The 16,368-nt window shown below is 40.2% G+C and overlaps 1 protein-coding gene and 1 long non-coding RNA gene across 2 annotated transcripts; one reads left to right on the top strand and one right to left on the bottom strand.

Moving 5' to 3' along the window:
• Positions 1-49: 49 nt before the first annotated feature.
• Positions 50-1,965, bottom strand: LOC118814560. The gene is made up of 3 exons (XR_005007738.1): positions 1,833-1,965; positions 1,295-1,378; positions 50-1,191 (listed from the first exon to the last, which is right to left on the bottom strand). It is a non-coding gene; the product is annotated as an uncharacterized LOC118814560 (long non-coding RNA).
• A 30-nt stretch (positions 1,966-1,995) lies between these two features.
• On the top strand, positions 1,996-14,797 carry fbxw5 (F-box and WD repeat domain containing 5). The gene is made up of 10 exons (XM_036580210.1): positions 1,996-2,124; positions 3,781-3,976; positions 4,800-4,957; positions 5,438-5,621; positions 8,041-8,189; positions 8,284-8,613; positions 10,059-10,242; positions 11,422-11,569; positions 12,102-12,314; positions 13,827-14,797. The coding sequence occupies exons 2-10, from the start codon at positions 3,790-3,792 to the stop codon at positions 14,101-14,103; spliced, it is 1,830 nt and encodes a 609-aa protein (XP_036436103.1). The 5' UTR covers positions 1,996-2,124; positions 3,781-3,789; the 3' UTR covers positions 14,104-14,797.
• Positions 14,798-16,368: the final 1,571 nt, after the last annotated feature.

Raw genomic sequence — 16,368 nt, 5'->3', positions numbered from 1 at the left:
AACTTGTTTATTTCTTGGGGGGGTTGTAGGTTTTTTTTTGTTTTTTTTTTAGCTTTTTGAAATAAGTACCATTCACTTCACAGTCTATACAGTCCATGTATATGGAAACCAAGCAGCAAAAACTTTTTTCCATCCTCCTCACTGTATATGGGGAGAGTATAGACATGCATTCTTTTCTCAGCAGATTCTTAATATCTCCAGTTGTTTTAAGCTTCTTAATTATTTCCCTGATGGTAAAAAAAGGGCCTTTTCAACTGTTCAGCTATTTTCTTGTGGCCGTTTCCTGATGTGTGCAGCTCAAGAACCTTTTGTCATAGTTCATTGCTGTTTTCTCTGGTCTTTCTCATAGTGATGGATGACTGAGGGAATTTAGTCTGTTTTTCATCCTATATGTTTTCCCCAGTGAATAATTACCATTTAAGTGTTTCTAATCACTCACGTGAACTTAAAAATATAAAATATGAATTTGAATATACTTCACTTAGTTTTCACGTTTAAGAATTTCAACAATTGTGGCACAGATTTAAGAAAAATATTTTTTTATGATGAAATTTGGTTTATCATTATACTTTAAAGAAATGTTAGATTGTTGCTAATTTTTGAAAGAAATAAAAAAGAATAAGTAATTAAGAATAATTATTTCATTCTGCTCATATTTATTCATTTTGCTCATGATTACTAGGGGTGCCAATATCTGTGGAGGGCATTGTGTGACAGCACTTTTGCCTCACCCAGTGACACTAAAGTTATAATACAGGGCAGAACAGAGGTCATTTACATGCATCAGTCTTAAATGCACAGTAACAAAAACAGCTCGTTTAATTCCTAGGGATAAAGGTTTACGAAAATGGAATACAACTGTTTTTGGTACATATAACCACATAAACATTGTAAGTAAAATGTAGGATATGGGCCCTTTAATGAATCCATTAATCTGGGTAGCACTGGCAGGGTGTGTACTCCTGTCTGTCCTGAATGAACCATCAGAAATGCCCACCTCCTAATTTGAGAGTTTAAAGGCAAGTCATCATTATTTTCAGCACAGAGAGAGGCTCACATCACGTGGCCACGTATATGGGGACTACTAGTTTTACAAATGCCTATTTAACATGACATATTAAACGGGCATCATGTCGACTGATGGGAACTGGTTCGGTGGAGGACTTCTGGTTGCTGACCATACTTGCTGCCCTGAGGGGTCAAAGTACATATTTTTAATTGTCAATTTCTTATAAACACTGCATTAATAAATGAAAAAACGTATTCGTGTTACATGATTTAGCGGGGTACGTACGGTTGCTGGATCATCCTGTGTTTGTAACTCGTTGTCTTGATGGTTTAAAGCAGCCAGACAGCTTTTCCGCCAAATAGGAAAGCCCTGAGATCAGACACAGTTGCCATTCCGACCAGGTTAATGCATTTTTTTTCCAATTTATATAATGGTTGTATTGAGTTATCACAGTTCATAGAGTTCACAATGCAACAGAATAAGAAAACTAGGATCAAGAAATCAACAGAAATCTTTTCAGTAGTGTTTTTTTTTTTTAATCTGAATGCATATTTGCATTGTTCTTTTCCCCCCAGCCCTGGTTGGTGCCAGCCTGCCACAGCAACTGATGCTTGGAGTAAAATGATACGAGCAGTGTTGGGTTTCCATATTTTAAATGTTTAAAGGTTAAAAGTATCGAGGAAAACAGAAGAAACGCTTGTATTTTAACTGTTATCATTTCACATAAGTACTTACATAACCTATTGCAGGTCCCCCATTCAAGCTTGAATAAATAAGCCAGTTCCACAAGTGAACAGACAGGAAGGTTAAAAGAATATTTTACCTCTGAATATTAATCAGAACAGCATGGTTGCTGTCCAGTTGTTCTTATTTATGCAGCTTTTCAGATATTCCTTTTACTTCTGTTCTGTTTGGCAGTGAAGTGGAGCTGTACAGAGCTTCAAATGACAACTCTTTCCTAAAAATCTGGGATTGATTACACTAGCCTAAATACCAGGCTGTCATTTTTTTTTCTCCCGTTCGACTTGTTTGGTCTGGGTACGGGACTAGGCGTTTTACCCGGTGTTATCACACACTACATTTTCGTTTTGTTCAATAACCTCGGCGTTTGGCAGGTAAGTCAAAGTGAAATAAATTGTAGAGCATCTTTCTAAAGAATATGTAAAACTGAAATCTGTTTGTCTTGCATAATTAATTATGTGGGAATGCTACGTAGCATAATCAGTTTAGCTTCCTTGCTAGTTAGCTTAGCTCTGTTTTTAGCGAGTGTAAGTGAAGCGAGATACTTTGTGGTTGCGAAAAAAACGTTACATATTGGACAAGCTGAAAGAGCTGTCGTGGCTTAAATAGCTACCTTTAAGGCTTGTAACTTAGATTTTACACGAGCTTATATGTTTTTAGTTAGGGCTAAGTTAGTTATGGCATGTATGTTCTCCATATGGACTGTAACTTGGGCTGTTATAGCTAGCGTTAGCGCGAGATAAATCGTTTACAGCAAACCAGTGCCTGCCTACTTAGAAATTACTGTTTGAATTATTACCTTATGATAAAGCTAAAGGAATCCTTTAGACAAACAACTACATTTGTTGACATGGATATCTGAGCAGGTCAGATTCTTCAGGAAGAATTTAAACTGGTAGCGTTAGGTAGCTAACGTTACTTTTATAATCAACTGCTAGGAACTGCTTCTAATCAACTGGTCGCAAGAGTGTTTAAACTTGAGCTGCCACTGCTTAATTTAGAAAGAGAAAAAGATGTGGACGATGAATGTCATCACTAGCTTAAGTTGGTAAGTTTCAAATTGTTTCCTGCATTACACCGCGATCCTTACTGTAATGCCCTGAGATATAGTGATCCTGACTGTAAACATGTGTATTTGTATATTGAAATGAAAAGATCTTTCGCCGTCAATACACATATGTCTTTGGTCTGCAGTGGAACAAAACAAACATAAAAAAGTTCCCTGTACAATATTATTGGTATTTTAGAATTTTTAAGGAATAATTGTATTCTATTTAAGAGCTTTTAAAAAAAGAACACTGCTCCTTCTATGAAACATGGATGAGGCTCACTAATGTATTGGGGTTGCTTTGCTGCCTCTGGTGGTTTAAATATGTGCAGGGCACAATGAAATCAGAAGGCCACAAATCCATCTTTGAGCACAATATACAGGCCAGTGGCAGAAAGCTTTGTCTCAGTTGCACGTTGTAGGTCCTCCAGGAGGATAATGATCTAAAATGTACCTCAAAAACCACCCAATAATGGCTAAAAAACAAAACATTGCACCATTCTGTAACAGCCTGCTGTAAGTCCCGATCTGAAACCAACTGAAAATATGTGGAAAGACCTGAAACTTCTAACTAGAGCAGGGCACCCTTAAACCTGAGAGAACTGGAGCAGTTTACTTAAGAAGAATGGGCCAGACTACCAGTTGAGAAGTGTAGAAATCTCATTCAGAGTTACAGAAAAAGCTTCATTGCAGTGTTTGTCTGAAGACTGTGCTACAGTATATTAGGTTAAGAGTAGATATGTGTATTTTCAATTTCTTCTTTCTGTACCATAATAGACAGAACCTGCAGGAAGTTTCCTTTCTGGTTTCTTTATGCTTTCACAATACTGTATAAGATTCCGTTTTGGAATCAGGTTTGTTAGACATCTGTTTAGCATAGCATGCCAGTTCTTAAGATACCACGATCTATTTGGAAAATGTTGTGATATTGAATTCTATCATTCTGCACTAATGGGTAACAACATTCATGTTGTTCACTCAGGATGTTAGGATGGCGAGTGGCCCTGGCCTGCCAGACAGCCTGGTGCTGGAGATCTTCCTGCATCTCCCTCATGCTGCAGTGTTAAATGCTGGCCTGACTTGCCGGCAGTGGTTTGCTGTATCTCGAGATGAGTTCTTGTGGAGGGAGCTATTCTACAGCTACTACCGCATCCCACGCTCTGTGCCCCGCCACCCAGGTACTAACATGCTGCCAGAGATAATATGTTGCCTTTGCGTTCATGTTGCCACTGTACGTTATGGATATGAGAAAATTATAATGAGAGAGTCCTTTGAGTAATTTCTCAGGGCTTTGTTAGCTGCTACAATGAGATTAATTCCACCAACACTTCAAAACTTCTGCCAATTCAGTCGTTAAGATATAGAGTGGTTTGATGTGAAATGCTGTGTTATAAGGCAAGTAGTCCCCAAAGGCATCATATTTTTTCAGATTGACCACAGTTTGGCTTTTATGAACATTACATATAATGCTGACCGACAGAAGATACAGATAGGTTTACTGGTTTTTGATAGTAAATAAAATGGCTATATTTGCGCTGTAGACATCCCTGATTCTTATCACCACCCTTGTAAAAAAAATCACTCTAAATCACTGTAAAAAGTTATTAAGTTTATCTACAATTCAATCAGTGGAAATTCCCCTTCAATGTTACCATGCTCTTGTGGTTATTATTTTACTTTTGGGTTCAGTGAAGATCAAACATTGAGAGGGAACCAGTAGCAACACCCAAACTGTGTAAACCACATATGTATATTAGGAAAAAATAATACTAAAAGTTTACATACACAAACAGACAGTGAAGCCAAATGAAACTATAAGTACCATCATGAATTCTTTCCATAAACTGCTTTCCTCCATAAACTGCTTTTCTGTAAAGCTGCTTTGAGACAACACTAGTTGTAAAAAGCACTATACAAATAAATGTTGTTGTTGTTGTTGTTGTTGTTGTTGAATTTGTTCACTGATCGTTGTGATACTCAATGTATATTTGCTCCTGGCAGCGGCTGTGTCGTGGTGCAGGGAGTTTAAAAGGCTGTACGATTGCATCCCCTGCGTAGAGGTGCAGACACTGAAGGAGCACCATGACCAAGTCCTGCACCTGGCATTTTCTCACCGTGGACACCGCTTCTCCTCCTGCTCCAAAGACTGCACTGTCAAGGTGAAATTTTCCCTCTGCTTATTGTAGCACCCTGACATCCCTAAGTCTCAGCACTAAGCTGCATGGGTCATGAGCACAGGATCCAAACATTGGTAACAACAGTTTGTATATGATAACTACTAATATACGTTGTTACAATCACATGACTGAGTAAGCACTGTTGTAAAAATACCTATATGTGGCACATACACATAGAAAGAACTGTCCATAAACAAGTTAGCAGACATTTTTCAGTGAACTGTTATTGTAATGTTGTTTAAAGCAGAGCTTAGTTCACTGAAAACAATTCTGAGTACTCTTGCATCCTGCTTTCAAAAGCAAGCCCATAACTTGATGGAGTTTCACCCCAGACAGGAATCATTTTGAATCGTCTTGCAAGGCCATTCAAGAAGTATATAGTTCTACTTTACAGATTACCTAGTACCTAATGACACCAATAGCTGAGAGGGACCTAATAACATTTTATCTCTGTTGTGGCAGCTCTGGGACACAGAGCGGCCAGATGGAACTATCTCTTTGGTTCACAGCTCCAGCATGCGGCAGTTTAACTGGGGCTACACGCAGTTCTCCCAGTTCAACTGTGACGACACCCTGCTGCTGGTGTCAGGAGTCTACCTCGGGCCGCACCACTCCTCCTCTGGAGAGATTGCTGTGATTAGTTTAGGTAAGAAACACTCACACTAGACCAGGCTGGTCAAGCTGAGTTCCTTCCAGGCCGCAACTTTGCAGGGATTAGTGTTTTCCTTGTCCTAACACTTGCTAATTAGCTAATGAGTTGAATCATGAGGCAGAATGCTAAACTCTGAAGAGTTAGAGCCCATAAGGAACTCAGATTGACATCCCTGATGTAGACTTTTCTAGTACAAGTTTACCCTTACAGTAGATAAGTGGTAATGCTAAAATCCTGCCATGATGCCAGTTAACAGATGAAACACCACACCTGGCTCTTTTCCAATAATATTTACCGTGGCCGTATAGTGCCAGGGGCAGTGCGTCAGCATGAAACTGGTTGCGGTTTCTTTTCCATCTGTTGTGCTGCAAAGAGGATGTATACCAAATGAGTCACCTGTAACCCTTGTATGTGATGTCACTGAGGCTGTATCATTCCATGACTTACTGCAAACTTCCTCAGGGATCTGGATCTTCTTGCTCCCTCCAATTGACCAGGAACCTTGGTGCTTATCCACTACATACTAAACCACAGTTATATTCATAAGTAGCGTAATTTTTCAAATCTCCTGACCACGAAGGACTGTACGTACTGAGTGGATGACTTGTGCCTACGACCCCATGATGTAGGACAGGACAGCCAGCATCAGGTCTGATGACACTCCCACACTGACATTATAGAATCAAGAAAAGGTGCTACGTGTAGGCCATGTGGCTGCTGCACAGATGTCAATGATAGGAACCTATTTAAAGGCAGCCCAGGACATAGGTACTCCACTGTTGGAGTGGCCAGTAGCAGGCGCAGGCAGTGGACAGTTGGCAGCTCCATAAGCCAGCTCAGTCATCTCCTCCAGCCAGTGTAAAAGATGCTGCTTTGAGGGCAGAGAGCACCATTTAGCTTTCAAAAAGCATATAAACACTTGGTCTGTCTTCTGCACCTTCACAGCTTACTTAATTGCCCTGACAGGACATAAGAGCTGTCTCTTGAGCTCTGACTCGCCAGGCTGTTGGACTGGTTAAGAAACCCAGGACTGAGAACTTTCATCAGAAAAGTCAGGTTCGGCCTCTGTTTCACATTCGCATCACCTGGACCCCACTGGAGACACAGGAGGATAATATGTGTAGATCACATACTCGCTTTGCTGTTGCCACAGGTTTTCTGTGACAGCCACTCACGAGCAGCTTGCTTCAAGGGTTTAAACGGAGCACTGCATGTGTAGTCGAGTACCATGGGGAGCTCCCAGGGTGGTGGGCGGGTTGAGCAGGACAGGTGAAGTCTCCATGCCCCTTTCAAGAAGGCCACAGTCGGCTTGTATCTGCTCAGAGCCAGATGGCAAGTAAGGGCAGCAACACAGACTTTTGAAGTAAAGGAGACCCCCCTCTCCAGTAGCTCTTTGAGCTTCGGCCTACAAACACCTGTCACTTGTCCTCAAATGAGGCACGGGTTGAAAGTGCTCTAGCATTCGGAATCGTATTTTCGACTCCAGGAGAGCACAGTAACAGATCTGAGGAGGCCCTAAGGTCCATAGCCACAGCTGGAGAAACTCCAGTCATGGATACCACATGTGGCCCCCTAGTTGGGAAAGAAGGTCCTCTGCTTCCACTATAGAAGAGAGCATTTGGCCCACCGTGCTCATTCTGGGTTTATGCAGGCCAGGTTGAAAGGTGGCTGTAAACTCAGCAATAAAATCAAAACAAGCATGGATAATTTCTCCTTGGTAGTAATGCATTTGAAAAAGGTGCTGGTCCTTGGCATCTCGCCCACCAGGGTGTCCAGCACAAGCTTAGCCAAGGCAATATTTACAGCATTGTATGTAACGTTGCCATAGAAACCCAGCCCGTCCCATGATAGAGAGGCAGATTGAGCCTCTGAAGTAAGCCAAGTGCCTCTTAATGAGCCCTTAGCCTGGGCAGAATCCTAATTTTTGGGACTTTAGTTGCCAGTCTGTACTGTGGTGTGTGTATCTAAGCTACTATTAGCTTAGCTTAGCTAGCAGGTCACAGATTCAGGTTGAATTTCGGCTTTCTGTCCCTCCGACACAAGTCACTTGACTTTGCCCCCTCAGATTTCAATCACTGTCATCTAAAGTTCTGTCAGTGTTGCTTCAGTTAGGTAGAATCAAACCTGTTCTGTGGTGAGCAGAACTGTTATCATGATAGCTAAGCCTAGCTAACCTTGCCCAGAAACCGCACTGAGCACGGTTTGTAAGAGTTTCGTGCTGAACTGTGTCCATGTTGAAGTGCTGCTGGAATGGTTACTCTCAATGCTCAGAACATTTCGGCCCTACATTGTCGGCCTGTGCAAAGGTTATTGTGCGAAAGATTTACCAGAAATGATAGGAAGCTCTTTTTGTTTAATACATGTACAAACTCATTTTAAAAGTTAAAATTTGAACTGATTGTTTGGCCCACAGAGAACTACACGCTGCTATCTAGAGTGAGGAATAAACCCTACGACGTGTTTGGCTGCTGGCTGAACGAGACTCATCTGATCTCTGGGAACCTGCACTGGATCGGCAACATGACCTCCTGTACCGTGCTTTGGCTCAACAAAGCTTTCCAGGTGTGGCCTGGTGGAAAAAGTTTTTTTATTCTGAATCAATGAATATGAAGTCTTACACATTAGCTTTTTCAGCTAATTCTCTCTTTCTCACCAGGACATTGAGTCAGAGAATGTCAACGTGGTGAAGCGGCTGTTCAAGATCCAGAACGTCAATGCCAGCACCATCCGCACAGTGATGGTGGCCCACTGTCACCGGCACGACTCACCCGACCTGCTGCTGGACTATGAGGCCCAGTCACAGGCCAGAGCCCTGGCCCAGGAGCATGGGGACTCTCGCCAGCATCAGCCTCTGCTTTTCGACCTGGGAGCCTCTGACAGTGAGGATGAAGATGACGAGGAAGATGAAGAAGACAAGCGAGGGGAGATGAGGTGTTCTGCGCACGTTCCCCATTTCAGCTCGTCTGGACTGGAGCACATCAGACATGTAAGGATTTTTGTTGGCATGAATGCTATGACTGTCCACTCTTTTTAAAAGTTTTGAAGCAAAAAGACGTGGTGTCTGAGTAACAACAACTTTGAGTTTGTACAGTGCAGTGTGTGCAGGTTCCCAAACAAAACTCCTAAACACAGTGTCTTTTGTTCTGAGAACTCCTTCTGTGTGCAGTTTGGTCCAAATAGCACATAGTTGCTTGTAGGAGTGTAAATATAGCCAGAATTTGATACGATATGGTGGAGCTTGATACAATACAGCAAATGACTGCCTGAATATGTGCCTTGTGCTCATATGTTAATGTTAATACGTTGTTTGCACCTGATATGGACACAGTTACGTGAGTATTGGTAAATCGTTCAAGGAGTCAGTATTCAATTACTGAAATCAGTTTTGCACATATTTCCTGCTGATTTTTTAAGCAACACCAGCTCTGTCATCTAAAACGTAAGCATACAGCCCTGCAGTAATGTTGTCCAAAGTTTCTTTTTTTTGTGTGTGTGTGTGTGTGTTAAGTTTTCTTATAAACACTAAAATATCAAAATACACATCCCTAGTTTGCACGCATGCATCATTATGCCCTTAGTGTGCCTGCATGTAAGCTTTGTGCGTGGTGCAAACTAGGGATATTTTGTTTGTTAAAAATGTTATTGATTCTACAGAGCTCTAATTACATACTATAAGGTTAGTTTGGTTCAGGGAAATTAAAGGTCTTGAAATTTTTTTCAGTGCCTGTTGCATCACTCTCTAACAAAATACACCCCAAAAATAACAACCCCTACAATGTATAATAAGCCCCTACAACTTACAAAGCCAAGTTATTGTGTGGGAGCATACCATAATTTTTCAATATGTATTGAAATTGTTACACCCTCAGTTGCTTGTGTCACAGCATGAATGGGTAGTTGTTCGATTTCAAGTTACTTTGTTTATGTAAGCGGTTGTGGAAGCAGCAGCATGAACAAGTTTGAGGGAAAACTTGGGGTACATGGTTATTCACATCTGTGCGTTAGGGCCAGAAAAGAATTAAAAAATGTTGAAATGTGCGTGATGAGTCAGCTGACGGCTCCTTTCTATTCACTGCCGCTAGTGGTGTGGAATGTCCTACTAGTTGTTATAGCGTTTCGTTTTTTGTTAAGTTCTTTCATTCCTTGAAGTATACAGAAATCTTGAATAGTCCTCTAACTAATGTGTAATGTGATTATCGTTCACATTTATTTATTTGTTTTTATGTGATTACCTATTAACAAATGACATTAAAACTGTAGGTACTTCTATAAACAGAAGATTAGCTAGGGCGTCTATCATTTTACTGTGTTGTTCATACAATGCACTGGGTACTGAAGAGCGAGACAGATGGCAACATGTGTTTAATGTTTAATGCAGTTCTTTTCTGTTTTCTCCTGTAAACTTTTTGTGTGGTGTATTCTGGTCCTCAGGGTCTTCAGAGTGCAGGAGCTCAGGAGCTGGAGCTGGAGGCGCAGGTAGCTAGGCTGATGGGAAGGAGGCGCACTAAAGCTCCAGATCCAAATCTAGTGACTCCCTCTGCCCCTGGGGAAGGAGAGGATAAAACCTATCTGCTGTTCACTACTGGCAGCCTTACCTACTCACCTCACCAGATAGGTTGTGTTTTTGTTTATTATAGCACTAACAGCAGCTAACCTCTACTTTTTATTGGAGATGCACCGATATGGAATTTCTGGGCCAGTATGATAGCTGATAGAAATATTGTGGCTGATACCAATATCATAAATTAATAATCATAAATAAATTAATGTCAATTAATTATTTTAATTTGACCGATTATTTTAGTGTTTTGCCTATTTGCCTATTTTACCGTACAGATAATTTGCATTTAGCAGGATCATCTACACTAGAAGATTCAACACCCTAATTCCCACATGTGAACATAATTAAACCTTTAAACATGTTGGGTGATGTGATATCCTACATTAAAAATACTTTTATTGTACTGATCATAGATTGTTTGAGCAAAGCTTTTACTTTTTTGGTGATAGGTGTGGCAGGCAGATAGTCTGGAAAAAAGCCGTCCGTACCTTTTTTACATTCACGGTGTCAGGTTTCAGGCATTAGACAAATGGACTTCTGGTCTTGCAGGAAAAACATGAGTAAAATCATGTCTCATCTCTCGTACATCAAGTGAAAAGGATCATTTTAAACAGCCCTCATGCAAAATGGCTTTAAAGACGAAGGCGTCAGGCTAAGCTAAGCTGCCTCGGACGGCAAAGTGTGACATATGCACACTAATTTTTTACTACTGCTCGATTTTACTGCATTAATTACAGTTTTGTGGGCAAATTAAAGGTGACTTTAAGCTACAACCACAACTTTTGCTCAACTGTGATATTATGTTCTTCTATTTTGGTGTACATTAAGCCTTAACTCATACAGTATCACTGGTTTCTCCCACATCCGCTTCAGTGTAAAGAACTGTCGCAAAATGATTGGACAAAAGGGTGAAGCAAATCGCCCAACCTAGTTTAAACATTTACCACGGTTATGTTTTAAACAGTTACCTATTTAAGAGGACTGAGGAAATGGCACAGGCCTAGCTATAGTGTGTTTCAGGAGAAAAGTGAAGAAGTTTGCTTTAGTGTGTTTGAGGTTGAGTCGAGAGGGACAGGGTTGCGAACGCCATCCTACACTTACTAAAGGGGTTGCAGCTCAAAATGGTTGAGAACCAGGTGGAGTTAGAACAAGCAAGAGCAGAGGATTGAAAATGAGAGTTGGATAGTTAGACATGGTCACTAACTTGAATTTTATGTGCCCTGTGTGCGTCAGGTATCAAGCGGATCATGCCCGATCAGATGACCACGTGTGGGCCAGTGCTGGGGGAGGAGCGCAGCAGTGAGGAGTTCTTTGATTCCCTGGATCATGTGATTGACATTCACGGCCACATCATCGGCATGGGCCTGTCGCCAGACCACAGGTGGGGGTGTCAGACATCTGCAGAGACAGCTAATAAAACAAAAGAGGCATTTATCACACTAAATAATGTCCCCATTCATTTCAGAAACTTTTAACAGTGGGGGCTAAATTTTTACAGCACATTACCTACATTGTCTAATGTAAATTATAACAATTCTGTTCACTTCTTCGGTTTAGTAATTTTGGTATGCTTTGGAACACTTAATCGGTAGCTTAACCCTCAGTATTATTAGTGATTCTTAAAATAACTTTGTGTATCTTGAAGAAAAAAAAATGACCTAGGACACTATGGCAATGGTTACATATTATTGGCATATAGACCATAAAAACAATAAGGTGTTTTTTTTTTTTTTCTTAATTTTGGATGTCTTTATTTAGAAAATATAATATAAAATAGCTTCATTAAAAAAATGAGCTTGACTGTAATCTTAATGTCATAACTGATAATAATAATCCAAAATTGATGCAGGTGAATTGACTCCTTCAGATGCATTTTACACCGTATTTTCTAACACATAATTTGGTTTAAACAGGTACCTTTATGTGAACAGTCGTGCATGGCCGGCAGGCTGTGTGATTTCAGACCCCATGTCCCCTCCACCCATAGCTGAGGAGATTGACCTGCACGTGATTGACCTGAAGAGCCTGCGGGAGGAGCGCCGCAGTCTTCGCGCTCACCGGGCTTTCACCCCTAACGACGAGTGCTTCTTCATTTTCCTTGACGTCAGCCGTGACTTCGTGGCCAGGTAAACAATGCTCCACTTCTATACATCTGGACTGGACAATTTGCTTGAGCTCAAGCAATACAAGTGACAGTGATTTGATCAGTCTCTCCAGATATTTTGAGTGAAATTCCACTAAAACACTACTAAGGAACATTAGTATAACCTGATAAAGTATTTATTAATAATTGAGGCTGAAACAAACTTAACAGTAGTGCAAACATGTAGGGGTCATATTCCCAAGATGTCCTTATTTAGGAACAAATTCTATGAGGCCTAACCCTTTTCTCGAAGAACATGAGAGTCCTACTTTACCTGTCTTGAATCTCATAAGAAAAACCTACAATGGATTTAAATCAGCAAGTTATTCCATATATCACCGGCAAAGTACATCAGAAGTCTTGGCCAGCTGCATAGCTTTACACTCAGTATTACAAGTAAGTTCCATTGAAATTCCTAAAATAACTTTTGTGTGTCTTGTTCCAGCACAACCACATGTGGCAGCCTTAATCAATTTTGGGGGCAAGTTTTGCTCATATAAAAACACTAAAATAAGTGTTCATGTCTTTGAAGAAAACAAGTTGAAGTAGAGGCCACACTGTCTTGCACATTGGATTGCTCACCAAATGCTCCTGAACCAAACATTCAAGGAGAGAGAAAAGAGAATTTCTCAAGTGGCCTGAACTTCAGTGTGTTTCATTGTAAAATGTGGACTTTCTTAACATTTACATTAACTAAAAATCCACCATAATAAGCACTTTAACAAGTTTCTTATTGTCAAATACCAAAGTTTCCATCCAGAGCCCTTTTTAGAGCAACAAGCAACATAACCATAAAACTAAGGGTTTTAAGGTTGATCTGTACTTCTGCAAAGGTGCTGTAAAAATGTTTGCATGGAGACACTAAGGATTTATGGAGAATGGTAGTGTGCAAAGAATTGGACATGTACACCTCCAAAATCTCAATTGCGTGGCATGTCAATTGGTGGTGGTGGTGTGCTTCAAGCAAGTGCTGATTGCGCAGGGAAGTATGTATAATAGCCTTGGGTATGGATGAACGCAGTGTAAAATTGTCTCAAACTTCCCTCAAGTGCAGTGTAAACAACTGCATTCTTCTTTATTGCTTACGATAATTTACTTCTGTTTCTTACCTAATAACACAGAACTTGTGAACTGCCGGTAGATGAGGTTAGACCAATCAGATGAACAACCAGTTACCCACATGATGCCTACATGACTACGCAGTTACAACTAACTGGCTGTGTGACTCTTCCTAGCATGAATCCAGAAAGAGTGGACATGCTGGTCTTGTTGACAGAAAAACAGACGTGGATCTTAATTTATAAAAAATAATTGCAGTTTAAATTGCAGTGACAATGTTGGTTTGAAAAATCATAATTCGATATTTTCCCCAAATAATTTAGTCCTATATGCAGATGTGTTTGCAGATACCTATGCTAGTGATGCCTGCACATGTCTGCAGACCCGCAGGCACAGAGGTGCAGTCGGACTCATACTCCCTCTGTTTCTTCTCCAGCGGTGCTGAAGACAAGCACGGCTACATCTGGGACCGCCACTACAACATCTGCCTAGCTCGCTTGCAGCATGATGATGTGGTCAACTCAGTGGCCTTCAGCCCTGCCGACCAGGAACTCCTGCTGTCAGCCAGTGATGACTCTACCATCAAAGTGTGGCGTTCTCCACGCATGGTGCGCCTGGCCCAGAGCCCCCCACGGCCCGCTAGGCCCCGCAACCTCCTCTCCTCCCTGCTGGCTCGCAGGAGTGCTAATGCTAACGTGAATGGCAAGCCCTGAATGGGGACCTGACGTTATGCAAGGAAACACACAGTGGACATGACTGTAAAACACTCCAGAAACTGTAGCATGTGAGATCAAAGAACTAGATGGACGACGAGGAAGAAACAGCAGGGAGGTGAGTGTAGGAGTGTGTGTATGCATGTGCACACACTGGGATTCCTGTTACACTTGGGCCTGTTGGAAAAGAGGGGCAGACAAAGCTTTTCATATATGAGTTTATGAGACAGAATGCTCTTGTGCTGCCATTTTGTTTCAATGAGAATTTGTCAGATTTCAGTTTGATGAATACACCACAGGAACATCTATGGTTTTTTTAGACACAAAGGCACAAAATGTCTTTATTTTTTGAAGGACAAGACACTTGAAAAACTTTAATATAGGCATGTATCACATTAGGTTCATAAAAGCTTGAAAGCTTGTCATGTTGAGCTGGAGCCCAGCTATTCATGTCTTTTTAAAATGTTGACAGTTGATATTAATACAGAGTGATAAAGAATTTTGAAACATAAAACCAAGAATTTGCATCAAAACCATTTTTGTCCCATAAGCTACCAAGAGTACAATGATTGAGCTCTTAACTGATGGCGTTGTAGTTTTAACCACAAGTAATAGCAATCAAACAGTACTGTTTCTGCTGTATTTGAAGATCGAAAGCTTCAAACAAATAGCTATAAAATCAAAGCGACATACAGTGAATGCCTTCATTGTGAATTTCTTTATTAAATTGTGTCCTTTATTTCTTTATTAACTCATTTGTGTCCACTGCCTGGCGCAAATTACTTCATTTCAAGTTGTGCACCTTAGCACTTGTCTGAAAGAAACCCATCCTGCAAGTGTACAATCAAACCACTAATACACTGGAATGCTTGCAGGAAAGCATTCAGAATGTGTTTTATACGAGTTCTTAAGCATATTAGCATTTTTGTCTAAAGGCAAATGCAGCATACTTCAGTGTAATTGTCACTATCATGACTGAATAACAGTCGACTTGCACAGGATGGTGGGATGGTGGTTTTAATGCGACCCTTTTGAAGGAGATGAAACATCAAATCCACTGCTTTAGCATCTTGCTAGCATCGGTGTATTTGAGGAACTTTGTTGTTTTGAAACTGTGCTAACCCCTTCAGTACTGCATTGCTGTAGCTCATTATGCCATATTACTTTGTTTTCATATTTGACACCTATTGGACTCCCTCGCATCCCTTTGCCATTATGCATCTTCCATAATATTATCATAGCATTTACCATGTAGTGTATTTTTATTTACCAAGAATTCTTAAAACCCCATAATATTCAGTAAGAAACAGATTGACACCCATCTTTCAAATGTTTCTGCAAGCTTACTGTTCATGGTGGAAGGTTGGATCCTTTCATGCTTTTTTGTAATAGATGAATATTCATTTCAGTTTTGCCCCATTTTGGTGTTTTAAAGCATACCAAGCGCTTTAATGCATTCAAGCCCATGTAAACCTGCCAGAATGGATTGTGGTCTGGTATGATATGGTTTATCTGTATTGTGTGTCCTCTGCTGGTGCTGCTTGTAATGGATTTGTGTTCTTCAGCATGGTTGACTTTCTCACCTGGTCTTCTTTAACATGCATCATCAGTCTAGTATATATGAATGTTTACATGGTGATTCATTTGATTCATTAAAACTTTTCACATCTTAGAGTTATGCACTTCAACTTTTCAGTCTTCTTATTTGGAGATTTCATCTTGCCTGTCATTTGGCAGAAATATTTAGGCCGAGTTTATATCTGTTTTCATATTTGACACCTCCCTCACATCCCCATGCCTATATATATATATATATATATTTATACAAACATTTTTTGATTTGAAACCTTTATATAATACTATTATTTATATTCTTTTCCACTGACCAGAAAATAACAGAACACAATATACAAAATAAATGAAGCCTATTTCAAATCACAGTAAAACAAAGTAAAAGTCTTCATCATAAACATAAATACTTGTGTAAAGTGTTGAAATTAAGAGTTATTTAAACTGTTCAAGTTATTGTGCAATTTGAATTATATTTGTACGTTGTTGTGAGCAGGGCTTATGGTATTGATGCCATGGTAAAATTTCCCTTATTCGTTGAGTGCTCCCTTCTTGTCAAATAATGCCTTTAAGAAGAAAAAGAAGCAATTACAAGTAGAAAATTACATAGCAAAAAAATGAATACACACACTAGATGTGAAATGCTTTATTGATTGAGTTTTAGAAGTTAGAAAATTGTGCAATTCATATACATGC

Source organism: Colossoma macropomum, unplaced genomic scaffold (assembly GCF_904425465.1).
Source record: "Colossoma macropomum unplaced genomic scaffold, Colossoma_macropomum, whole genome shotgun sequence".
NCBI classification, from domain to species: Eukaryota; Metazoa; Chordata; class Actinopteri; order Characiformes; family Serrasalmidae; genus Colossoma; species Colossoma macropomum.
Note: the sequence above shows the minus strand (reverse complement) of the source record. Positions and strands in the feature narration are given on the sequence as shown.

Coding starts and splice junctions, on each gene's coding strand:
- fbxw5 (XM_036580210.1), top strand. CDS start 3,790: ATGGCGAGTGGCCCTGGCCTGCCAGACAGCCTGGTGCTGGAGATCTTC. Junction 5,622..8,040: donor GATTGCTGTGATTAGTTTAG/GTAAGAAACACT, acceptor TTTGGCCCACAG/AGAACTACACGCTGCTATCT. Junction 10,243..11,421: donor CTACTCACCTCACCAGATAG/GTTGTGTTTTTG, acceptor TGTGTGCGTCAG/GTATCAAGCGGATCATGCCC.